This window comes from Dipodomys ordii, unplaced genomic scaffold (assembly GCF_000151885.1).
Source record: "Dipodomys ordii isolate 6190 unplaced genomic scaffold, Dord_2.0 Scaffold92, whole genome shotgun sequence".
Classification (NCBI taxonomy): domain Eukaryota; kingdom Metazoa; phylum Chordata; class Mammalia; order Rodentia; family Heteromyidae; genus Dipodomys; species Dipodomys ordii.
This window is the reverse complement of record NW_012267308.1, coordinates 5,373,729-5,398,012: the sequence shown is the minus strand read 5'-3', so window position 1 is coordinate 5,398,012 and position 24,284 is coordinate 5,373,729. Positions and strand designations below refer to the sequence as shown.

The following is a 24,284-nucleotide window of genomic DNA, read 5'->3' as shown; positions in this document are numbered from 1 at the left end:
CGTCACTGATGAGGCGGGACGCAGTCAACGATTGGGCAGCAAAAGAGTCTATTTCGGACAACTTGTCTCTTTTCCGTGATCGGATTGGTTCACCCCTCCAAAAAACCCAGGCTGCTTTGCAATTGGTCTAAAGGAAGCGTGGGCGGGACAAAAGGGTGGGACTGAATTCCCCATGCAAGATGGCTGCGTCCATGGCTCGGCGTTTATGGCCTCTCTTAGTTCGTCGAGAGTTCCGGCCCGGGGGAAGTTGCATGTGCATTCCGAATGCAAAGAGAAGTTTTGCTACGGAGAAACGGCAACGGAACCTCTTGTACGAGCACGCGCGCGAGGGGTACAGCGATCTGCCTCACCTGGACATGGAGCCTCTGTGCGCATGCCCAGAAGAGGCGGCGCGCTTACTGGAGCTCCGCAAGGGGGAGCTGCGACCGGCCGACCTACCCGCGATCGTGAGTGCGCATGCGCCAGGCGGAGACGCTGAAGTTGATCCAACGGAGTTTGCCGCTCGCACACTGGCTTGGGGCCAGGGGTCCAGGGAGAGAAAAGTATTCGGAAGAATTTTAGGTTTTTTCCCCAAGTTTTCCTTGTTTTCTTAAGTGCATGGCACCCGTTTTTGTGCCAGTGGTCCGCTAAAGACCTCCTAGGTGTTTTGTGTATCATTTTTCATTCTTTCCTTTTTTTTTTTTCTTTTCTTTTTTGCCAGTGCTGGGACTTGAACTCAGGGCCTGGGCACTGTCCCTGAGCCTCTCTGTGCTCAAGGCTAGCACTCTACCACTTGAGCCACAGCGCCACTTCAAGGTTTTTCTGTGTATGTGGTGTTGAGGAATCGAACCCAGGACTTCATGCATGCTAGGCCAGCCCTCTTCCATGAAGCCACATTCCCAGCCCTGTGTTGTGTATCTTAAACACCCATTTTTGCATCTTTCATAATGTATGCTGGGTGCTCTGGGAGCTTATCAGGTACCAGGAGCCCTCCATGCTCCAGACACACCCTAAGACTGCAAAATTCAAAGATTTGCCAGGCTCACCCTAAGACGGCAAAGAAAATTGGGCAGCAAGGCCGGGCACCGTTGGTTCACACCTGTAATTCTAGCTGTTCAGGAGACTAAGATTTGAGGATTGGGGGCAGGAAAGTCCAGGGACCCATCCAGGGGCCAGCAGGAGCAATTCCACCTGTTCTTACTCTTCCCTCCTTTGTACATATAGATTTCCACATGGCAAGAGCTGCAGCAGCTGCAGAAGCAGATCCGGAGGCTGGAGGCAGAGAAGGAGGCTGTGGCTGAGGCTGTGCGGAGCCTGCTGGTGAGCTCAGTGCTAAAGGCTAGTGTGGTAGTGTTTGCCTGTCATCCTCAGTGACATGGGGAGACCCAAGAAGGAGGATCATAAATTTAAGAAGTGAGAAGAAGCTGGCCACCGGTGGCTCATGCCTGTAATCCTAGCTACTCAGGAAGCTGAGATCTGAGGATCACTTTTTGGAGCCAGCCCTGGCAGGAAAGTCTGTGAGACTCTTACCTCCAATAAACCACCAGAAAACCACAAGTGGCGCTGTAGCTCAATGTGGTAGAGCGCTCACCTTGAGCAAAAAAAGCTCAGGGACAACACCCTGGCCCCCAGTTCAAGCCCCAAGACTGACAAAGAAAAAAAAGAAATGACATGATGAAAGAGTCCCTCTCTCAGCATGGAAGTGGCACTGAACACACACTGAATGTTACTCTTTTTAGGTTATCTGGCCTCCTAGCTTGCCCAGCAGAGAAACTGAGGCACGGTGTAGTAGATGGAAGGCTGACTACCACATTCATAGTACTAGGAGATTTAGATCTCCTAACCCCATTTGACCTTTGCCCTTCACTTTGCTCCTCCCCCTCCCCAGTTTATCATCCTGACTCTCTCCTCCTTTTTCTTTCCAACCAGGTAAACAACAACAGCAGCCAAGTGCAGAAGGTACTCAGAGAGTTGATATCTTGTCCCCAGCTGACGAGGGCAGGGAGAATTGGTCACGATTCTTTCCACCCTAAATGACTCAAAGTACAACTCAAATTTAAGGGGAAAGAAAAACCAGGCTTCCTTAGTTCATGAAACCAAAACTGGCTTTAGGTACAGTTAGATCCAGGTCCTGGCCCAATGCTTGGTTCCAGTTCCCTGTCATGTTTAGCCCCCAGCTTTCTCCCCTTGTGGAAAGGGAAGGCAGGGTCACAGTTTCCTGATAGCTTTTGATAGCCAGAGTCCTGGGGTAAATCCTTGAGAGGTCATGTGCCCAGGGGTTCGGGGGTGGCGGTAGGGGTTTTCATAGAGGGGAAGATCCACGGATTGCCCCAGCTGGCCAAGCTTGAACCTGCCCCAGGTGGACTGGAGGTCCCTAGAAAGGAAATCCTAGGGTTCTGGACCGAAGGAGGAGCCTGTGGGTGGCTTTCCATTAGGAGGTCAGGCTGGCTGAGGGACTCGACGCTGCTCTGGGCTGACTCCTTCCTCTTGCTCCAGGACCCCCAGTACTTAGGTCTGAGGACACAGGGCCGGGAAATCCGGATGCAGCTCTCACTCCTCTACCCCAGAGAGACCCAGCTGGAAGAGCAGTTCTACCTGCAGGCCTTGAAGCTGCCCAACCAGACTCACCCGGATGTGGTGAGAGCACTGGGCGCCCACGGAGGAAGGGGAAAGGAGAGGGGACTGTCCACCACCACCTCTCTGTGATGCCCCTGTCTTGCCTGCAGCCCGTCGGGGATGAGAGCCACGCCCGAGTGCTCCGCGTGGTCGGAGACAAACCAGGTGGGCCACACCAGCGGACAGCGGGGGCACAGCTGGAGCTGCCTCACCAGATTTGGACTGTCTCGTACCTGTGTGCATATGTGCCAGTACTTGGGCTTGAACTCAGGGCCTGGGCACTATCCCTGAGCTTTTTGCTCTACCACTTGAGCCATAGCTCCACTTCCAGCCTTTTGCTTGTTCATTGGAAATAAGAGTGTAACTGACTTCCTTTCCCGGCTGGCTTCAAACTGTGATCCTCAGATCTCAACCTCCTGAGTAGTTAGGATCCAGTTGTGAGCCACCGGCCCCTGGCTCTGATAACTTTTTTCATTTTTTCCCTCATTCCCATCTCTGCCTCCATCCTCTTCCCCCCTCTTTCTCTGTCTCTTTCTTCCTTTCCCTCCTTATCTTTTCCCTTCCTGCTGTTTCTTTATGGCTGTCTCCTCCCCACTGTGTCTAATCCTCTTCCTGGCTCTTTCTTTGTGTCTCTCTCTTCCCCTCTTACCCCCTTTGTTCTTTACCTACACCCAGCTTTCTCCTTCCGACCCCGGGGCCACCTGGAAATTGGCGAGAAACTTAACATCATCCGCCAAAGGTGAGTCTGTCTCTTGTTCTCCCTCCTACCCTCCCACACGCCATCCCCGCCCTAGCAGCTGGCAGCCAGAGGCACCCCCAGCCGGCATGAATGTTTGATGCCAGCCCCACCCCTGCCTGGCAGCTGGGCCTCTGTCCCCCTCGCCTCCCCCTCCATGCAGGAGTCCTCCTGTCATCCATCACCCATAAGCACCGTTTGTGCCCTGTGTGCTTCCAGGCGCCTGTCCCACGTGTCGGGCCATCGCTCCTACTACCTGCGAGGCGCTGGGGCCCTCCTGCAGCATGGGCTGGTCAGCTTCACTCTCAGCAAGCTCGTGCGCCGGGTATGGGGCAGGAGAGGAGGGCTGCCTGGAAGGGGGAGGCATTGCCACCAAGCTCAGAGGGCTCCAGGAAGGGACAGGAGGGCATCCCCCCCACTTTCATCACACTTTCCTACCCGAGTCTTCCTCTACTGAGGACATGTTTAATTCAAAGGTGCCAGCTTTATGAAATGGGTTATTACTCTGCCCACTTTCCAGATGGGGAAACTGAGGCCCGGAAAGGAGACTTTAAGTGGGCCTACCTCAGAGCCTACACTTGTAACCCTGCCCCTCTGAGCCTGCCACAGGAGACAGGACTGGGACACATATGGTGCCCATTGGAACAGGGAGTCAGCTGGGTAGGCACGGGTGCTGACCACAGTAGACGGACATTGCCAGAGGGCACTAGGGAGCCATGGGAGGCCTTAAGCAAGGGAGCAGCACGTCCTGACACCCTGTGTGGGATGGGGTGAACGAAGGAACTGGAGCTAGGAGAGTCAGTAACACAGCAGCAAAGACCCCAGGACCTGGACCATGGCTCAGGCTTTACCCACTCTCCTTTGGGGTGAAAGTTGGGGGAATCCCGCACTGCCCCCCTCTCACCCCCCCACTCCCACAGGGTTTCATTCCCATGACGGTGCCAGACCTCCTGCGGGGAGCCGTGTTTGTGAGTGAGGCTTTGGGTGGCAAGTTCTGTTTTGGGGTTCCCCTGCCAGGAGAGGGACCAGTTCCCCTAAGGAGATATCTTGGGGCCCAGTGGAGAGCCCCAAGCTGTAAGTGGCAGGGCTGGGAGGGTGGGAAATTCCAGATACTTGTAAGGGAGAAACTAGGGTTGCCCGTACAAAATGGGACCTGCCGAGTTTACCTGTCTCCACCCCGCCCCCCGCCCCCCCCCCGCGGCCAACCTCTGTGGTTCCCCCCAGGAAGGCTGCGGGATGACCCCCAATGCCAACCCCTCTCAAATCTACAACATCGACCCCGCGCGCTTCCCAGACCTCAACCTGGCCGGGACGGCAGAGGTGGGCCTGGCAGGTGAGCACCCGGAGTAAGGAGCAGGTGGCATTGTGGGGGGAGACAGGTGGGAGAGGGGGGTGGCTTCCTGCCTGGGACACAGCACAACCACCCCGGGGCCAGCCAGCACCAGTGTGTGGGTTGTTAACTGTACAAGTCACGTGACATGTCTGGCACCCGGTCACGTCTAGCAGGGACCAACGCTTTTGGTAGAGTGAGGCAGCCCTGGCTGACCCTCATCCCCTCCCTTCCTCCTCCCAGGCTACTTCATGGACCACGCCGTGGCCTTCAGGGACCTGCCAATCAGGTGATACCCAGTGTCTTAAGGCCTGGCCCCATCCTGTGCCCTCTCTGTCCTCTCTAACCGACCTCACCTGGTCCCCTGCAGGATGGCATGCTCCAGTACCTGCTACCGGGCTGAGACAGACACAGGGAAGGAGCCCTGGGGGCTGTACCGGGTCCACCATTTCACCAAAGTGAGTGAAACCGAACCAGAAGGGGGCAAGTCGGGGGTTACCCTCACCATCCGGGACTTCCTGATTGTGCGTCTTTACCCTTGGCCCAGGTGGAGATGTTTGGGGTGACAGGCCCCGGGCTGGAGCAGAGCTCGCAGCTGCTTGATGAGTTCCTGGCCCTGCAGGTGGAACTGCTGACTGAGCTGGGCCTGCACTTCCGGTGCGGAGAAGGCAGGGAATGGCACAGTGAGCAGCCTGTGCACCCCAGCGTGTGCCTCCTCTCCCCTCCCACCAGTGCCTTCTCTTCTGCCTCCTCTCCCCTGCGCCGCCTTCCCCTGGCCCCAGTCTCACCTCTACCACTTTTTCATTGGCTGGGAGGGGCAGTGGGGAGAGTAGTATTGGGATTTGAACTCAGAACCTTGTGCTACCCCTTGAGTCACAGCCCCAAGACTTTTGGCTGTAGTGGGTTTTTTGTTTTGTTTTGTTTTCAGATAGAATTCCATGCATTTGTGGGGCACTGGCTCATGCCTGTCATCCTAGCTACTCAGGAGGCTGAGATCTAAGGATCATGGTTCAAAGCCAGCCCAGGCAGGAAAGTTCATGAGACTCGGAAATGGTGCTGTGGCTCAAGTGGTAGAGTGCTAGCTTGAACAAGCTCAGGGACAGCACCCAGGCCCTGAGTTCAAACCCCATTACTGGGGGAGGAAAGGGGGGGAAATCTCACACTTTTGCTACAGACTGATCCTACTTCCTCCACCTCCCACTTAGCCAGGTTTACAGACAGGAGCTACCACACAGGGCCTGCTACCCTATTGTTAATAATTCCCTCCCTTTTACTAATACTTCCCTCCTTTCTTGGCCTCCTCTCTTCCATCACATCCTCTTCCTTCTCCACTGCCTAACATTGGCCACGCCCTGTCCCTGACATAGGGTCTTGGACATGCCCACCCAGGAACTGGGCCTTCCTGCCTACCGGAAGTTTGATATTGAGGCTTGGATGCCAGGCCGAGACTGCTTTGGAGAGGTGAGCTCCACTCCCCGGGGCGGGGGGGGGGGAGGGGTGGCCTTCCCTCCTCTGCTCCCTGAGAAGGAGTGAGGATGTCGGGCTTCTACTCACGCCGAGTCTGGGAGGGGAGGGAGACACCCCATACCCTCCCCGCCATAGCTGAGCCTCTCCACTGCCCCCCACCCCATCCCTCCAGGTCACCAGCGCCTCCAACTGCACAGATTTCCAAAGTCGCCGGCTGCATATCATGTTCCAGACCGAGGCTGGAGAGCTACAGTTCGCCCACACGGTGAGGCTCAGGCCCTCTCTGCCCCTTCCTCCCCACCCTGCCCTCCCAGGCCCACCACAAGGTCCTGTGCATCCTGAGTGTGCCCCACTTCCAGGTGAATGCCACGGCCTGTGCTGTTCCCCGACTCCTTATTGCCCTCCTAGAGAACAACCAGCAAAAGGTGTGGACTTGGTGGGGGCAGGCGGGGGTAGGGGAGGTGGGAGGTGGGGAGGGAGGGGGACCAGACAGTGGAGGGGAGAGGGGCTGGGGCCAAGTCAGCATGGTCATGAGGCCTGTTCTGTCCCCAGGACGGGTCGGTCCTCGTGCCCCCTGCCCTCCAGCCCTATGTGGGCAGCGATCGGATTACAGCCCCCACGCACGCACCACTCCTGTACATCGGCCCCAATCAGCCCCAGAAGCCCCGGCTCCCCGGCCAGCCGGCGTCCAGCTGAGGACAGGCTGAGCCCAGCCAGTGGGGCTTTCACCAATTCCTGGGACTCCAGAGGCCAGGATACCTGGGGACCTGCATCCCTGAGCCCATTCCAACCTCAGCATCTTGAGTGCCTGGACTTCAAGATCCTCCTTCCTCCTCTTCTTCCTCAGCCCTCAGAACCAGACAGCAGCGCTGAGCACTGCAGCCCAGCCTGCACAAGGAGGCAGGATATCCAGGGGTGGGAAATTGAAGGTTCCCTAATAAATGGTCAAAACAAAGGCCTGTGAATCTATCCGGGAGCACAGGAAGTGCGCTGCCTGACTGCCTGGAGTCCAAAAATCAGTGACCATGGCTAGGCCAAAAATCAGTGACCATGGCCAGGCATTGGTAGCTCATGTCTGTAATCCTAGCTACTTGGGAGGCTATGAGATCTGAGGATTGTGGTTCAAAGCCAGCCCAGGCAGGAAAGTCCGTGAGACTTATCTCCAAGGAACCACCAGAAAACCAGAAGTAGCGCCATGGGTCAAAGTGGTAGAGCACTAGCCTTGAGCAAACGGAGCTCAGGGACAGTGCCCAGGCCCTGAATTCAAGCCTCAGAACCAGCAAAAAAAAAAAAAAGAATATTCAAGAACCTTCCCATCATGCTCTCCTCCCCAGTTCCCTGTACTGGTCCTGTCCACCGCTTTTCCCATTGAGATAGTTGCAGGAGCCACCCAATTGGTCTCCCTGGGAAGACCTGAAACTACCTGGCCAGGCCCTCTGGTGACTACATCTCAAAGTAAAGGACAAAGTCACGACATCTGTGTCTGTTCTGTTGGATTCACTATAGTCATTCCCTTGTGTCACATGTGTTTGCTGTCTGCACCCCCTTCTTTGTCCAGTGTGTACCCCAAGAGGACTGGTATTAGCCAGTGCATTCACTGGTGTGGCTGCAGCCTCAGAAGTGCGCTTGTCAGTGTTGAATTTTTAGTGGAGCTGGTATAGTAGGATATGCCTGTAATCCCAGCTGAGGCAGGAGAATTAAGTCCAAAACCAGCCTGGATTACACAGTAAGAACTTGTCCCAAAACAAGTTATTGTAATGGTGCTCAGCCCTGTGCAGTTGGCAGTGCTGGCCACTCCCAGCACCACTCCTGCACGACTGCATCTTCATCAAACCCATTTCGTTAGTGCAGAAAGCGTCTTAAGAGACCTTAGAGGCAGACGCCCGTGGCTCATGCCTATAATTCTAGCATCTTGGCATGCTGAGATCTGAGAATCCTGGTTCAATGCCAGTCCCAGGCAGGAAAGTCCATGAAACTCTTTACCTCCCATGAACCAGCAAAAAGCTGGAAATGGAGTTGTGGCTCAAGTGGTAGAGCACCAGCCTTAAGTGAAAAAGCTAAGGGACAGTGCCCGGTCCTGAGTTCAAGTACTAGCACCAGCACCAAAAAAAAACAAAAGTAGGGAAATGCTCCGGGCTGTGCGGGTGGCAGAGCTGGAATGCCTAGCCAGGCCTCACTGAGGAGGTCAGTTTGCACAGCCTCTTCAGGTAAGGAAACAGGCCTAAGGAGAGAGCTGTGGGCAGGGCATGGGGAATGGCACCCTGTTAGACTTGAACCCAGGTCCTGTCTGGGAAAGGGCACTTGCTCCATTCCTCAGCCCCTGGCAGGAAGCCCCTGAGGGGATGCGTGCAGAGCCCGGTCCCCATGAATAATTAAGCATCTCCTGCCGCCCCACAGCTGTCACTGCTCCCCTGTGGGCCACTGTGAGGGTTATAAAGGTGCTGGTAGGAGCAGCCCAGCCCAGGATCAGGGGGCCCAGCTCCCCACCATGCTGCACCCCACATCCCACTTTCTGTTGCTGCTGCCACTGTTACTGCTGGGGACTGGTGAGTGGTGGGGAGAGGCCTAGATGCCAGTATGCAGAGCAGGGGTTCGGGCCTGGAGGGGGTTCACCCAACAGGGGGTGTTCCACGGGGACCCAGGACTCCAGGAACTCTGATCAGTACTGAGGACAGCACCCATCTGTTTTCTCCACAGCTACTACAGCTCCCCTGGCCAGCAGTCCCTCCAAAAGGGAGGTGAGAGTGAGTGTACCCCCTTATCTGTCTCACCCTATCTCCTCTAGCACCCTCTCCCTATCTCCCCTCAATTTTTTATTTGGCTTGACTCTGGGCCTGGGCACTTCGGACCCTGAGCTCTTCGGCTCAAGGCTAGTGCTCTACTATTGAGCCACAATGCCACTTGGGTTTTCTGGTGGTTTATTGGATATAAAGGGTCTCACTGCCTTTCCTGCCCGGGCTAGCTTTGAACCACGATCCTCAGATCTTAGCCTCCTGAGTAGCTAGGATGACAGGCGTGAGCCACCAGCAGCCGGCTCCCCTCAATTCTTCTCTGACCCTTTATTTCTTGTCCCCAGTTGACCCGCTGTCTGGCAGAGGTCCTGAGCCTGGGCTGGGTGCACAGGGGGCCGTGCACGGCTCTTCTCTACAAAGGTAAGCAGGCTGGCACTCTCCCACAACTCCAGCCCATCCCACCCAGGGCTTTGCCTGCTACGACACCCCCCCAACCTGCCCTCCTGCCCCATCCACAGCCCTCTGCCCTGGGTGGCACTGTCCTGTCTGTTGCCTGACTGCCTGGCCACAGCTTCCATTTTGGTGGCTTGCGGCAGAAGGGTGGTCCCAGCCCTGTCGGTCCCTCCTTCCTCTCCCAGCTCTGGAGGGCCACCATGACACACAACCCCGATCCATCCCCTTCCTGGTCTCTTTCCTGCATAGATTATTGTCTCTTTCTGCCAGAGATATGCGAGAAGGAGCTCCGTGGCTGTGGGTCCCAAGAGGAGAAAGGGGTGAGTGGGGACTTGAAGGAGGAAGAGGAGGAGACTGGGAAGATCAAGACGGACCAGGAGGTGAGGGATGAGGAAGAGGAGGCGGCAGAGAGGACACACAAATCTGAGGTCCGGGAAGAGATACTTCAGGAACAGCATGGCCGGCTCCATCAGGAGAAAGAAGAGGAGGAAAAGAAGAGACAGCCTGGGGAGACCTTTGAAGAGCTGTGGAAGCAGCGGCTGGAGGGTGCTGGGGGCCCCCAAAAGCGGGTGGCAGAGAAAGCCAGCCATGAGCAGTCTGCCCAGTTCCAGGCAGAGAAGGGCATGAAGATGCAAGGCGGCGGCCACAGCTTGTGGCAGCAGGGTCAGAGGGGTGAGGGGGAGAGGCCTGAGGATGCCCCCCACCTTCACCACCACCAGGAGGAAGAGGAGGAGGAAGAGGCCTCAGAACAGGAGGTGAGTGGGGTGGGGCCACCTGATGTTCAGTGGGGAACTGAACCCAAAGCTCCCACTCAGCAGGATCCACCATGACTGCATCCGGATAGCCGAGCACCCACGGTGGCTCCCGCCTGTCACCCCAGCTACTCAGGAGGCTGAGCTCTGAGGATCACAGTTCAAAGCCAGCCCGGGCAGGAAAGTCCATAAGACTCAATCTCCTATTAGCAACAAGCCAGAAGCGAAGCTGTGGCTCAAGCCAGGGCCAGCTCATACATACACATGCACACACAGCAGCAGCAGCATCCAAATGAGGGAGCTGCCTGGCCATGGGGACTTCCCTCTGGGATTAGGGTCACCATGAATATCAAGTACCCCAGTTCGCCACCATTGCCACTATGTGACAAGGGGGCTGCCGCCATTCTGTTTGGGAGACTAGACAGAGGCGGCATGGCTGGGTTGTGGAGAATAAGGTGTCCTCATGGGGGGGTCAGCTGCTAGTGCCATGATCACCGCCATTGGCCACCCATTTCTGATGCCAGGAGCGGGAGGAGGAGCGGCTGGAACGCGTGCGGGACAAACTGAAGAAGGCCACAGCCATGCTAGGGGAAGAGCTGAGGAGGGAGGGCTGACCCCGGCCCCATGCGTCCCCCCCGCTCACGTACCCCTCTGCTTCAGGACTGTTGATACCATCTCCCACCCCACCCCCACACACTTTACCGGGCACCCACTCACCCTGACCTGCAGGGTAAAGAGGAAGGTATACCTTAGAATTGAGTTGGTGGGGGGGGGCTCAGGATCCCCCAATACCTTTCCACCCACCCCCAGTCTACCCTCTGAGTGAATAAAGAAATAGCAAACCAACATGGCTGGACTGTGCCCTTGGCTTTGGGGACCCAGGAGCAAAGAGAGGGCTCTGCTCATCAGAACTGAGGCTTTATTAAATCAGAAATTCTATTAACATGGAAATCAGGCGGGGTCAGGGTCCTCGGGAAAAGGTCTGGATGCTGGGGTAGGAGGTGACGAGTTTGGAGTCTGGCCTCTGTGAACCACAATGTCGTCATATTCGTCCTGGGGACAGAAGGGGGTGGCACAGGGGCTCAGGTGGCTGCCACCATGCCCATGACCCAAGTTACCCAAGTCACCTCTAAGGTCTGGGGTCTTGTCTCAAAGCCCCAGGTCCCCTACTCCTCCAGCCTGCTCTGGACCTGGGTGCTGTCCCTCAGCTCTTTGCCCTCTACCACTTGAGTCACAGCGCCACTTCTGGTTTTCTGGTGGTTAATTGGAGATGAGCATCTGGAATCCTAGCTTCTCAGGAGGCTGAGATCTGAGGATCGCCATTCAAAGCCAGCCCAGGCAGGAAAATCCTTAAGACTCTTACTTCCAATGAATCAGCATAAAGCCAGAAGTGGAGCTGTGGTTCAAGTGGTAAAGAGTTAACCTTGAGAAAAAAAACAAAACTCAAGGATAGTGCCCAGGGACAAGAGTTCAAGCCCAGGCCAGTACACATATAAAAAGTCCCAGTTTTGAGGTCATGCTTCCAACTCCCCAGCAAGCAGCATCTCCCCTCTGCCTCTACCCACATTCTCTACCCTCATGACTCAGAACATTCAATGCCACCTGGGGTGCCCAGGACAGCACCCCACACCTGGGTCCATCCTCACCCTTCCCCGAGGTGTCTGCCAGTGGCTGCCACCCAAGATCCCTGCCCACAGCCTCACCTCTCCAATTCCTGCTGCCAAGACCACTCAGCCCACCGCCAGCCATGCAGCCTATGTTCACCCCCCCCCCAAAAAAAATCTTTCTACCACCTCCGCCCAGTCTCCTCCTGCACTGCCTTAACTTTTCAACCATGGTTTTGGTGACCAAGGTCTTGCTGCTTCTCGCCACTCCTGCCCAGGTCTCTCCTGACTGCTGCTCACGCCACTGTGTGGCCGTTTGTTGTTGTTGTTTTTTGTCAGTTGTGGGCCTGAATTCTGGGCCTGGGCGCTGTCCCTCAGCATTTCAGCTCAAGGAGAGCACTCTACCACTTGAGCCACGGCACCATTTCCAGCTTTTTCTGCTTATGGGGTGCTGAAGAATTGAACCCAGGGCCTTGTGCATGCAATGCAAGCACTCTACCATTGAGCCACCTTCCCAGCCCCGAGTTTTTAACTTTTTTTTTGGCAGCACTGGAGTTTGAACTCAGGACATCACACTCCATCAAATGGCTCTCTACCACTTGAGCCATGTTTCCAGCCAGGCTTATTGCTGTTCATCCTTTTTTTTGGTGGGGGGGGGGGAGCTTTAACTCAGGGCCTGGACACTATCCCTGAGCTTCTGTGTGCTCAAGGCTAGTGCTCTACCACTTGAGCCACAGCACCACTTCTGATTTTTCAGCAGTTAATTGGAGATAGGAGTCTCATAGGGCCTTGTCTGCTTGGGCTGGCTTCAAACCTCGATCCTCAGATCTCAGCCTCTTGACTAGCTAGGATTACAGGTGAGAGCCCCCAGTGGCTGGCCTCAAAGACTTTTCTGCCCAGGCTAGTCTCAAATCTGAGTCCTACAAATATTAGCCTCCTAAGGAGCTAGGTTTACAGGTGTGAGCTTCTGACTGGCACAGGGTTCCACCTGAGTTCATTAACAGCAGACAGACTAGGTCAGGCTCAAGGGAGTCCCTATCATCTCCCCTTCTGGCTGCTGGTTCAGCCAGACCCCTAGTCAGTTACCGCAGTTTCCCTCCTGACTCACGCCTTCATCTTTGCTGTCACTGTCACTGTCGTCACTACTGCTGCTGGATCCAGGCTTGTCATCCTCATCCTCAGGCTCAGGGGCTCCGTGAGCACGGAGCAGGCTGGCGAGGCTGGCATTGGGCCGGAGCAGGGCACTTCCCAATGGGGTGCGGCCCCCATACATTTGGGCAGCGGGGTCGGCCCCTGCCCTCAGGAGAAGTTCCAGTACATCAGCAGCTTGTGCCTCCACTGCTAAGTGTAGGGGGCTCCGGCCGCATGTGGGCTCCTGTGGGGTGCGGCCAAGAGGTCAGCAGGCACGGGAGGGGACACCCCATACATACCTGTCCCCCTCAAGTGGCTCACCGGTTTGTTGAGATCAGCCCCAGCGTGCCAGAGCAGTCGGACCATTTCTGCATCTTTGTGGATGATGGCCACATGGAGTGGAGTGTGGCCTGGGGACAGAGTGACAGGTGTCAAGAGGGAAGGGTGAGGGGCCCAGGCCCCCAGCACCATGATCCCAGGGCCCCTGAGGGTGACCAGGTTTGGGTCTGGCTCCTGAATTCTGATATGTCAAAATGCATCTGGGTCCTGACTAGCTAAGTTGTAGGTAAGGTGTTTGAGGGGGCTGAGTGTTGGGGTGCCTGGAGGGACTATGGATGAAGAGCTGGGGGTTTTTAGATGGCAGCCTTGGATCTGGGGACCAGAGGCTCTGGTCTGACTTCACACAAAGATGGTGACCAGGGTTTCAAGGTTGTCTCTGAACACCAGGTTGCAGGTGATCTCAGTGTATCTGTGGAAGGCCTGGACCTGGGGAAGCTGGGCTTATAGGTGGGTGCTTACAGACTCAGATGCTGGGATCACAGTTAAGATAGCACCTTTTGTTTTGTTTTGGTTGGTTGTGGGACTTGAACTCTAGGCCTGGGCGCTGTGCTTTAGCCTCTTCAGATCAAGACTAGTGCTCTACCACTTGAGCCACAGTGCCACTTCTAGCCTTTTCTGTTTATGTGGTGCTGAGGAATCGAACCCAGGGCCTCAGACATGCAAGGCAAGCACTCTGCCACTGAGCCAACCTCCCAGCCCCTAAAGGAGGGAGGTTGACTTTTTTTTATGCCCCCCTGGGGCTTGAACTCAGGACTTGGGTGCTAGCCTTGAGCTTTTGTGCTCAAGATTTAGCATTCTATCACTTGGGCCACAGCTCTACTTCTTAAGACAACACCTTTTATACAAGTCTTAGTTGAGGCAGGTCCTCCAGCTGCCCTACAGGGCTGGGTACCCAGATGCCAGTTTTATGAAGCCTTAGCTTTGAAAGCCCCCAATTTCTCCCCAGTAGGCTGAGCCTGTGGCTTAGAGGTGGGCCACACTTTGCAGGTTGGTGAACTAGATCCTGATAGCTGTGGGTCTGGGGGATGGCAGGTCTGGGGTGTACTGGACTCCATATACCTAATTTTCCATACCTGAGGTCTGCCCATGGGGCCAGGCCTTGAACCCATGCCCACCCTGCCTGGTCCACTCACCCTCATAGTTTTCAGTCTCCAGCTGCAATTTCCAGTCTTCCTCTCTTTGCTCCTCTTCCTTCTCTCTTGAGGGTTCGGGATACTCGGGCTCGGGGGCGGGGCTGGGGTCAGGCGTATGGTCCCGGGGGCGGGGCTGGAGCAGTGCGCACGCGCAGGCGTGTGCCCGCACACGGCAGGCCAGATGCAGTGCCGTGTGGCCCCCACGCTCTGCCACCAGCAAGCTGGCACCCGCTGTGTACAGCTTCTCCACGGTGGACGCCTCTCCCAGGATGGCTGCCAGATGCAGGGCGGTCTGCAGGAAAGCAGGGCAGGGCTCAAGGTCACATTGAAAACCTGGGACCCCTGAGCCCTTACACCAACAATTCCTGATGGCTCACCTGGCCAAGATCATTCTGCAGGTCTAGATACTCAGTACCAGCAGCAAAGCCTAGGAGGAAATCCAGGAAGGGCTCGTGCTGATGGATCACGGCTAAGTGCAATGCCCTAGGGGTAGAGACGGGACAGAAGTCAACACACATGAAGATCCAGTGTGGTGGTGGACACCTGTCATCCCAGCCACATGGGAGGTGTAAATAGGAGAATCTTGGTCTAGACTCAGCCTGGCAAAAAAAAAAAAAACTTTTTTTTTTTTTTAAATTTTTTTTCTTTTGGTCGGTCATGGGCCTGAACTCTGGGCCTGGGCGATGTACCTCAGCTCTTCAGCTCAAGGCTAGCACTCTACCACTTGAGCCACAGCGCCACTTCCGGCTTTTTTCTTTTTGCTTATGTGGTGCTGAGGAGTCGAACCCAGGGCCTCATGCATGCAAGGCAAGCGCTCTACCACTGAGCCACCTTCCCAGCCCAAGAACTTTTCTTACTAAAGGAAAAAAGTGGCAGAGCCACCTGTCTAGCAAGCATAAGACTGAGTTCAAACCCCAGTATCACAAACAAATTTCAAACTCAAAGGCAAATTTGGTAGGCATTGTGGCATACGCTTGTAAATCCTGCAGTTGGAGGCTGTGGGAGGACAAGTTGAAGACCAGTCTGGGTACATAGCAAGACTCTGTTTCAAAAACAAAAATGTAACAATGTTAAATATCTGTGGCTCTAATAATTGACCTTCAAATTACACAACAAGCAAAACCTGAGAACTACAAGCACAAACACAGAATTATACTTCGTGTGTGTGTGTGTGTGAGGGGGGAGGGACTGGGGCTTGAACTCAGTGCCTCTGGCTCCTCTGGCTGGTGCTCTACCACTTGAGCCATAGGTCTACTCTTCTATATAATTTAAAGGAGTTGGGGGCTAAGTAGCTCAGTAGTAGAGTGCTTGCCTAGCAATTGAGAGGCCCGAGGTTCCATTCTAAATACTGAAAAAAGGAAGAAAGAAAATTAAGGAATTCAAATCATACTAACTGGGCTGGGAAGGTGGCTCAGTGGTAGAGTACTTGCCTTGCATGCATGAGGCCCTGGGTTCGACTTCTCAGCACCACATACTCAGAAAAAGCTGGAAGTGACTCTGTGGCTCAAGTGGTAGAGTACTAGCCTTGAGCTGAAGAGTTCAGGGACAGTGCCCAGTCCCAGAGTTCAGGCCCCAGGAGAAACCAAAAAAAAAAAAAAATCATACAAACTATCTTCTCTTCCCACAACGATATTAGATTAAAAATCAGCAACAGAAAGTTTCCAAACATGTGACAATCAAGTAACAGATTTCTATATAACTTCTTGGTCAAATCTGAATTTTTTTAAAAAAAGTATACTAAAGTATACTACTTAATTAAATGAAAATAAAAACGTATCAGAAGACATATTTTTGCTGAAGCAGTGTTCAGAAGGGAAGTTTAAACACATATCAGAAACGAAGGAAATGCTTACATCAATCAATGACCTCAGCTTCTACCTTAAGACACAAGCCAGGGCAGTGTTTCATGACTGTAATCCCAAGTACTCAGGAGACTGAGATCTGAGGATCCAGATTTGTTTCCTTCCATCCCTCACCACTTAGCACCTAAAATAGGGCTTGGAACCTGGCAGTGCCACACAAGAATTGCAGTAACAAATGAATCTCCACTCTCAGGTAATTTAGTTCTCTCTGAATTTAAGATGTCAAGATCAGTGTTGGATCAAGTACTGAAAATTCTCATTCTGAAAATCAAAGCCTGGAACTTATAAATCAGTCGAACCCAAGATGGTATTTGTATGGTCCGGAGGATGGAGCTGGGGGAGGGGGGGAGGTAGGAGGAGCGCGGCGGGAGGGGGCGGGGGCGGCGCGGGCGGGCAGAGTTCTTACAAAGATCTGGGGACTGGGATCAGGAGATTCAAAGAAGTTTTGGAGGATGTAGATTCCAGGATCTGGAAATCCTAGTTCAAGGAAAGAAAGGGCAGAAATCACAGGTTTGGGATGGAGAAGATAGGAGTCTAGTTTTCCTACCATTTAGAACTTAGATGGGTTAAGGATGGGAAGTCAGATTTAGGAATGAAAAGGTCAGGAGGCCAAAGGGACCAGGATGGGAAAATCAACCGTCGGATCCCAGGAATCCTCTGGATCAGTCTAAGGATCACTCACGTGTCCCCATCCTCAGTGACGTAGCCAAAGACGAGGGGCGCCCACGATAGCCCCGGGCCCAGCTCGGCACCCAGCCCTGGTCCTCCAGGAGCCGCTGCGTCGGGACCCAGAGAGCCCAGGCCGCTGTCACACCATTCATCCGTATCCGCAGCTTTTCCCAAGCACGCGACCCCAGCCATGGCCCCCCCCCACTGCCACCTCGGTGGGGGTCCCCACCTGCCCGTCAGTGGCTGGGCTCTGCCTTAACTCCGGAGCTTCCGCCCTGCTGGGAATTCCCGAAGAAAAAGTCACGCCCCCCTAGTTTATCCAATCAGAGCTGCATGCCTTGCTTATTCCCCGCCCCCATGCTGCACATGAACCAATCACAGTATTTGGATGGACTAGCGCAATCTAGTTGTTCCCACATTTTCCGAATGCCCTTTACCAAAATGGCTGTGGCCGCCTGGCCTTCTGGGATTCGTAGTCCCTCTCGTGAGATGCCTGAGCTAAGCGAAGTCATGAAGATTACTGGGAGTTGTAGTTCCCTGCTTCCCTCCTCCCCTCTCCTCCCCACCCCACCCGCCCTCCCATGCCTCTCTGGTTTCCGGTGCCGTCACGGGACCGAGCAGTCGGTGACAGCCCCGAGGGCCCCGTGCCGGGCGCCCATGGCCGAACCGGACCGTGAGTTGGGGGTCTGGGTGGGAGGACCGGGCCGCGCCGGGGCCTAGCTGCGGGGTGCAGGCCCCGGGGTCCGGAGTAGTGGGGGCTGCAGATACGGTGGGACGCGAGATGGGGTGGGGGTGGGGGCCGCGCGGAGTGGGTGGAATTCGGGGCGCTGTCGCTAAAGGGTCCCAATGACTAGGTTGGTGGGTTTCAAAACCAAAGTCCGTTTGCTAAGTGACTAATGTACGATCGCTTCTTGGTGGCTGAGGTCCCTGGTTACTAAGGACCTAAGTTGGCGTGGTCCCAGTTGCTAAGGATACATGGTGTCCTGGGCATCAGTGGGGTACTACACTCCCCGTCCCTCCCGCCCCCGGCCCGGTGATGTCTCTTCTAATTCCAATACCTGTCTTAAGCTGTCACCCCCACTGCACCTCCTCTCACACCTCCTCTCAGCCCTAGGAACCGCCCCCCCCCCTCCGACACACTTCACTCTGCCTTGCAAACCTCACCTTTCCGCCACACACTTACACTACTGAGTCCTTCCCAACTCCCAAGTCTTCCTTCAGCTTTGACAACCCGACTTTCTCCTCCCTCTCCTCCTCAATCTCCTCTGCCTCTCCAGCCAGTCCTTTTTGTACTCCAACCTTACATTTCCCCCTTCCCCTCCCTCCTACTTAATTTTTGCCAACATCCTTCACCCCAGTATAACTAGATTGATGGGTCTTCTTGCCCACTGCCCCACCACTTTGAACCCCTTAACCATTCCCCCCACTATAACCAAGTCTGCTCCCCTCCTCCCCAGCCTCTGACCCTCTGGAGACCCAGGCAGGGAAGGTGCAGGAGGCCCAGGTGAGATGGGGAATGGGTGGAGGGAAGGACAGAGCTGGACTTGCTCCCATATTTCACACTGCATGGAGGGGAGGTGGCAGAGGGGAGAGTTACCCCTAGGGCCCTCAGCTCATTACCCTAATCCTTAACCCCACCTGGTGCAGCCTCCTTGGGCCTGAGGGCTTTGGGGGACTGTCAAAGACAGACTTGATGCTGCCTACCCCAACCCTAATCCCTTTTGAACCTCTTTTGATTGGGACTGGAAGGAGACAGGGATCCAATCTGGTTCCTGAACTAACAGATCTCAGGGGTGGGTGACAAGCAAATAATCTGACAAGATGATTATAAAAGTAGCTTGGAGCTCTACAGGAGCAAGCTTTATGGATCAGGCCCTTCTTATAGGAGGAACCCTACTGGCTAAGATATAGTTATAGTGTAATCAGTGAATTGACCTGGAATGCTTGCAGACAGGGTAAGACATGATGTTGCACATGGAGGGTCCAGCTTATGCAAAGGCCTGGTGGCAGGAAAGAATGTAATGTATGTGTTTACTAGCAGGGTAACTGGAGATGGTGTAGGTATAGTTAGCGTTTATTGGCTCTTTACTCCAGCCACAGACTCTGCTAGTGCTGGTACTGGGGACAGGAGTGGTGGTTAAAAATAGAAGAGGCAGGGAGGTCTGAGAGTGGGGGCTGGAGACATGGGGAGCATGGGGAAGAGTGTGACATCTCATTAATGCATCCCTGTGAAGGGTCAGGCCTGTTGTCATTTTGTTTTGTTTTGGTTTGGTTTTTGGTCGATTGTGGGGCTTGAACTTGGCCTGGGCACTGTCCCTCAGCTCTTCAGCTCAAGGCTAGTGCTCTACCACTTGAGCCACAGCACCACTTCTGGTTTTCTGGTGGTTAATTGGAGATAAGAGTTTCATGGAGGGGCTGGGAAGGTGGCTCAGTGGTAGAGCGCTTGCCTTGCATGCTCGAGGCCCTGGGTTCGATTCCTCAGCACCACATAAGCAAAAAGAAAAAAGCCGGAAGTGGCGCTGTGGCTCAAGTGGTAGAGTGCTAGCCTTGAGCTGAAGAGCTGAGGGACAGCGCCCAGGCCCAGAGTTCAGGCCCCAGGACCGGACCCCAAAAAAAAAAAAAAAGAGTCTCATGGACTTTCCTGCCTGGGCTTGCTTGAAACTGTGATCCTCAGATCTCAGCCTCCTGAGTAGCTAGGACCATAGGCATAAGCCACTGGTGCCTGGCCTGGCTTGTGATCATTGTACACATGAGAAACTTGAGGCAGAGCTGTTTCAGTCACTTGTCCCCTGTCCCTTGCATGGAGGACTAAGGAAAGGTTTAAAGCTCAGGGCTGAAGGCACAGGGTCCTAGAGATACTGCAGGAAGAGATAGACAGACTCTCACAGCTCTCCCTGAAGCTGGCTCTATGCCATGGGCTAGACAGATTCCCTACAAGTCACTTACAATGCCTTACTGTCTGCAACCACGAGAATACCAGCCTGCCCATCCCTCTTCAAGTGGAGGCAGTGTGGAAGCTGGGGTAGCAGTACTCCCCACAATGCACAGCAAAGCCATGCTAAGAATGTCACAGCCTCTTGTCACTGTCTGCCTCCTAAAGCATCCCTGCTAGCAGAGAAGGTTTCCTGGGTTTAAAAAAGAGAGAGAGACCCTCAGTCCCTAAGAGAAGCAGCTGATAAATTGTAGCATTGTCTGTAATAGAGGGACACTGGAAACAGCCCAAATGGCTGTCAGCAGATAGGTTAAATGAACTGTGCTCTTGTACAATGCCATACTATGTAGCTGCTTCAGAGAAGGAGGCGGAGATAGGCAGTTCGAGGCCAACCCAGGCAAAATGGTTATCTGTGATCCCATCTCTAGCTTGTAACTCTAGCTGGGTTAGATAGCCAGGAAGCAATAGATAGGGTCCAAGACCAGCCCAGGCAAAAGCATGAGACCCTAACTGAAAAACTGCAGTCCAAAGGGGTGGGGGACATAGTTCCAGGGGTTAGAGCATCTGTCTAGCAAGTAAGTGCAAGGCCTTGTATTTGATCTCCAGTACCACAAAAAAAAAAAAGTGGCATATTGTACAGGGTACAATGCAAGCACTACCCATTTCTGGGTTTTTTTTTAATCACATGTGTTTTTATGCAGAGGAAAGTTCTCGAGTGATCCGTATTGAATTGTTAAGAGTGCTTAGCTGGATTTTTCCTTGCAATGGGACATTTCTGTCATCAGAAAAAGCTGGACATAGAGAATTTGGGGCCATTTTTTTCCCTGTCTTTGTAAATAAGTCTAGCTGGAGAGTAATATTAAAATTAAAACTTCAGGAAGTGGTGCTATGGCTCAAATTGGTAGAGCCCTAACCTTGAACACAAAAGTTCAGGGACAGCACCCAGGTCCTGAGTTCAAGCCCCATGACCAAAAAAAAAAAAAAAAGTCAAAGCTTTAATGTATATGTCAAGTTCTCTATTATCCTTATATTAAGGCTATATTCTTTCTCTGGCTTTTTTTTTTCTTTTCTTTTGGTGCCAGTCTTGAGCTTGAACTGAGGGTCTGGGCACTCTAACCTGAGCTTCATTTGCTCAAGACTAGCATTCTGCCACTTGAGCCACAGCTCTACTTCTGGCTTTTTTAGTTTATTGGAGATAAAAAGTCGTACAGACTTTCCTGCCTGGGTTGGCTTCGAATTGTGATCCTCAGATCTCAACCTCCTAAGTAGCTAGGATTACAGGCGTTAGCCACCAACACCTGGTCTCTGTGTGCTTTTAACTAGGACATTGAATTGGGGCCAGCCCTGGTCTTTCCAGTGTGTGGCTGGCATACATTGGCTCTGTTCCCAAGGTTGGGCATCCAATGGTGAACACAGATGAAGTCCCTGCCCTCGTGGAGATGTTTGTGATTGACGGACAGCACCAGAGAAACCACAAAGAGAAGGGACACAAAGACAGGGCCTACCGAGCATTCTACTACTTGAGTCACACCCCCAGCCCTTTTCTTTTAGTTTGTTTTTCAGATAGGGCCGCTGCTAACTTTGCCTAGACTGACCTCAGACCAAGAGCTTTCTACTTCCACCTCCTGAGTAGCAAGGATTACGGATGTCTACCACCAGGCCTGGCTTGTTTTAAGAGAAAGTCTGGATAACTTTTATCCCAGCTGGCCTAGATCCTCAATCCTTTAATCTCCCTTGGCAGTAAAGTGATGAGAGGTAGAAACTGAACCCAGGAGCCCGGGGAGCAGGCTAGGGCAGGACCCCTAGGGAGAGAACTGGCTAGAAGAGGTGAAGCCCTGGGAATGGGGTAGGGGTGGGGAACAGAGGGAGAAGGAACAGCAGAGAGGAGATACTCTCAGGGGACTGAGGGGCTATGCTGGGGACTAAGGAAGGCAGAGTCAGACTCAGACAGTGAGACCACAGTGAAATGAGGTCTAGGTCACCTAGGATGAAGTGACCTGTGTCTGGGGCCAGAGAGGGAGCATCCAGGAGCTAGGCCGAGGCCACTGGCAAATAGATGTGGCTGGTGGCCCAGGGGACATGGAGCTGGAAAGCTGAGAGTCCCAGAGAGCTGCCATTCAGCGAGGCTCCAGGCAGGAGAGCACGGGGCATCATTCATGGGGTGACTCCAGTGACAGGGCCCATTCCACAGGACAGGGAGACGGGGGAGGACACGGACACTAGGCAGGTTGTAAGAACCATAGCCAACATTCCCCTGCCATTGGACACTGGTCCCAGGCCCTCATATTTGCCAACTCTGGCTCATCCCCCCAGCATCTCTTATGCCCATTTCTCTAAGATGAGGCACACTGAGGCTAAGGGCTGCCTGGAGCAGTAGGCTCCTGGTTGGACCCAGATAGCCAGGTCCAGTCCTCATCCTGGCCCAAGTGCTGCCCTCTACTGCCCTTCAAGCCCCTTGCAGCCAGAGCCAGCCTCTCTGGCTCAGAGTCACTCCAGCCCCCCCTCTTCTTGCACCCCTAACCCCACTTCTCGGGCTTGGCCACCCTACCCCACCCTTCCAGGACTCAGATTCAGACACTGAGGGAGGAGCAGCCGGTGGAGAGGAAGAGAGTGAGTATCCTCTTGGGGGACAGGGGTGGGAGTGGGGGTGGGGCTGGGGATATGCCATCAATGCCATCAGGAGTGTTTATGCCAAAGCAGGATCCTGGGGCCTCCTGGCTGGACCAGAATTTGCACCTTTGGGGGCGGGGGGGGGGGAGCAGATCACAGCACTGGCGCAGGGGCCCTGGGGCCACCCACAGGCCCATGGCTCACCTGACAGGTGTCTCTGTTGTTTTCACTCAGTGGACTTCCTGCGGAATCTCTTCTCCCAGACCCTGGGCCTGGGCTCCAAGAAGGAGCGTCTGCTGGATGAGCTCACCCTGGAAGGGGTGGCTCGCTACATGCAGAGCGAGCGCTGTGAGTCCCCCGCTGCTCGGCCCCCAAGTGACTTTATACTTCCGGATTACAAGCAATGAGCTAAGGCGTGTGTCCATGCTAAACCCCAGCTTTAAGCATGGCTCCATTTGCATTCTCAACAGTTACAACTTTCCTTCCTTCTCATTGGTTCCCTGTGTATCTGGTTAATGGTTAACGTGTGTGTATACGTGTGCATACGTGTGTATACCAGTCCTGGTGTTTGAACTCAGGGATCCCTGAGCTTCTTTTGTTCAAGGCTAGCACTCTACCACTTGTGCTACAGCTTCACTTCCGGTTTTCTGGTGGTTAATTGGAGATAAGAGTCTCATGGACCTTCCTACCCAGGCTGGCTTTAAACCATGATCCTCAGATCTCAGCCATCTGAGTAGCTAGGATTACAGGTGTGAGCCACCAGTACCCAGCTACGAAGCTCTGATTTTAAACCTGGGCTGGCTTTGAACTGTGATCCTGAAGGTCTCAGCCTCCTGAGTAGCTAGGATTATAGGCGTAAGCCACCAGCCCCTGGCTTGATTATAAACCTTAGTATCATAAACACACAGCAACTTATGGACTTACAGACAGTGTGAATACCTTAAGACAGACATACTACATGCATGCTTAGAGCACGCCCAGAACTTCATGGGACTATGTGCTATGGTTATGGGAAACTTGTGTTATCTGTGGTGGGCAGAGATCTTCTGGCTGGGGCACCATGAGATTTAGATTTGGGGATGCAAATGGAGTCACTCAAGTTTGAGAAATCAAGCCCTGGGCAGTCCTTTAAGGGACAATGGACCTTTGAGGGTCTTAAAGGGCCTTTTGTTAAGGATGTCTTCTCCTCTACCTCCCTCCTCCTGGGCCATAGGTCCATTGCCCTGAACCTCCTTCTGCAGCAGGCCAGCCAGCTGCTTGTGGCCAATCTTGGGCCTGGGATGCCACTGGAGAACCCAGACAGTGGCAACAAAGTATTTGTTCTTTCTAGCCTTCTATGTCTAGGTCTTGGGTCTTTGGAACATGAGGGTACCCGTGAGGGAGGGATTAATAATAAACTACAACAATTAGTTGGGCACTGTAGTACATTCCTGTAATCCCAACTACCAGGGCTGCAAACATAGGATGATGAATTTAAGCCTACTTTGGCCGGGCACTGGTGGCTCACACCTGTCATCCTATCTACTCAGGAGGCTGGGATCTGAGGATTGCAGTTCAAAGCCAGTCTGGGCAGGAAAGCCTGTGAGACTCTCCAATTAATCACACACACACACACACACACACACACAGAAACACAAGCCAAAAGTGGCACTGTGACTCAAGTGGTAAGTGCTAGCCTTGAGTAAAAGGAACCCAGGGACAGCGCCCAGGGCCTAGAGTTCAAGCCCCAGGACCAGCAAAAAAGAGAGAGAGAGGGGCTGGGAAGGTGGCTCAGTGGTAGAGCGCTTGCCTTGCATGCTCAAGACCCTGGGTTGGATTCCTCAGCACCACATAAGCAAACAGAAAAAAGCCGGAAGTGGTGCTGTGGCTCAAGTGGTAGAGCGCTAGCCTTGAGCTGAAGAGCTGAGAGACAGCGCCCAGGCCCAGAGTTCAGGCCCCA

General features: G+C 54.0%; 4 protein-coding genes across 5 annotated transcripts in view; 3 read left to right on the top strand and 1 right to left on the bottom strand.

Annotated features, from left to right (window-relative positions):
- Nucleotides 1-167: 167 nt before the first annotated feature.
- On the top strand, nucleotides 168-7,149 carry Sars2 (seryl-tRNA synthetase 2, mitochondrial). The gene is made up of 16 exons (XM_013026293.1): nucleotides 168-446; nucleotides 1,204-1,299; nucleotides 1,909-1,938; nucleotides 2,476-2,616; nucleotides 2,706-2,760; nucleotides 3,271-3,334; nucleotides 3,551-3,656; nucleotides 4,252-4,299; nucleotides 4,556-4,664; nucleotides 4,905-4,950; nucleotides 5,032-5,119; nucleotides 5,209-5,318; nucleotides 6,029-6,122; nucleotides 6,301-6,393; nucleotides 6,488-6,553; nucleotides 6,681-7,149. The coding sequence occupies exons 1-16, from the start codon at nucleotides 180-182 to the stop codon at nucleotides 6,822-6,824; spliced, it is 1,557 nt and encodes a 518-aa protein (XP_012881747.1). The 5' UTR covers nucleotides 168-179; the 3' UTR covers nucleotides 6,825-7,149.
- A 1,467-nt stretch (nucleotides 7,150-8,616) lies between these two features.
- Nucleotides 8,617-10,788, top strand: Ccer2 (coiled-coil glutamate-rich protein 2). Its single transcript, XM_013026202.1, has 5 exons — nucleotides 8,617-8,674; nucleotides 8,799-8,866; nucleotides 9,205-9,280; nucleotides 9,584-10,068; nucleotides 10,590-10,788. Exons 1-5 carry the CDS (start codon nucleotides 8,617-8,619, stop codon nucleotides 10,677-10,679), a joined length of 777 nt encoding a protein of 258 aa, XP_012881656.1. The 3' UTR covers nucleotides 10,680-10,788.
- A 179-nt stretch (nucleotides 10,789-10,967) lies between these two features.
- Nfkbib (nuclear factor of kappa light polypeptide gene enhancer in B-cells inhibitor, beta) lies at nucleotides 10,968-17,082 on the bottom strand. The gene is made up of 6 exons (XM_013026292.1): nucleotides 16,817-17,082; nucleotides 14,650-14,755; nucleotides 14,273-14,564; nucleotides 13,122-13,210; nucleotides 12,778-13,044; nucleotides 10,968-11,118 (listed from the first exon to the last, which is right to left on the bottom strand). The coding sequence occupies exons 1-6, from the start codon at nucleotides 16,993-16,995 to the stop codon at nucleotides 11,017-11,019; spliced, it is 1,035 nt and encodes a 344-aa protein (XP_012881746.1). The 5' UTR covers nucleotides 16,996-17,082; the 3' UTR covers nucleotides 10,968-11,016.
- A 298-nt stretch (nucleotides 17,083-17,380) lies between these two features.
- Sirt2 (sirtuin 2) overlaps nucleotides 17,381-24,284 on the top strand; it is a 15,011-nt gene continuing 8,107 nt past the window's right edge. Inside the window, exons 1-4 of one of the 2 annotated variants that reach the window (XM_013026334.1) lie at nucleotides 17,382-17,476; nucleotides 18,261-18,307; nucleotides 22,297-22,345; nucleotides 22,580-22,693. In XM_013026334.1, coding sequence (XP_012881788.1) covers nucleotides 17,461-17,476; nucleotides 18,261-18,307; nucleotides 22,297-22,345; nucleotides 22,580-22,693 — 226 coding nt within the window. In that variant the 5' untranslated portion in view covers nucleotides 17,382-17,460. Of the gene's footprint in view, nucleotides 17,477-18,260; nucleotides 18,308-22,296; nucleotides 22,346-22,579; nucleotides 22,694-24,284 lie in introns of both variants that reach the window. The other variant, XM_013026336.1, reaches the window with a different exon arrangement.

Excerpts from the sequence above, each read along its gene's own strand:
- Sars2 (XM_013026293.1), top strand. The coding sequence starts at position 180 with ATGGCTGCGTCCATGGCTCGGCGTTTATGGCCTCTCTTAGTTCGTCGA. Across the intron at positions 1,939-2,475 it reads ACAGCAGCCAAGTGCAGAAG|GACCCCCAGTACTTAGGTCT; the intron begins GTACTCAGAGAG and ends CTCTTGCTCCAG. Across the intron at positions 6,394-6,487 it reads AGCTACAGTTCGCCCACACG|GTGAATGCCACGGCCTGTGC; the intron begins GTGAGGCTCAGG and ends CCCCACTTCCAG.
- Ccer2 (XM_013026202.1), top strand. The coding sequence starts at position 8,617 with ATGCTGCACCCCACATCCCACTTTCTGTTGCTGCTGCCACTGTTACTG. Across the intron at positions 8,675-8,798 it reads ACTGTTACTGCTGGGGACTG|GACAGCACCCATCTGTTTTC; the intron begins GTGAGTGGTGGG and ends ATCAGTACTGAG. Across the intron at positions 10,069-10,589 it reads AAGAGGCCTCAGAACAGGAG|GAGCGGGAGGAGGAGCGGCT; the intron begins GTGAGTGGGGTG and ends TTCTGATGCCAG.
- Nfkbib (XM_013026292.1), bottom strand. The coding sequence starts at position 16,995 with ATGGCTGGGGTCGCGTGCTTGGGAAAAGCTGCGGATACGGATGAATGG. Across the intron at positions 13,211-14,272 it reads GGAGACTGAAAACTATGAGG|GCCACACTCCACTCCATGTG; the intron begins GTGAGTGGACCA and ends CTCTGTCCCCAG. Across the intron at positions 13,045-13,121 it reads GGGCTGATCTCAACAAACCG|GAGCCCACATGCGGCCGGAG; the intron begins GTGAGCCACTTG and ends CGCACCCCACAG.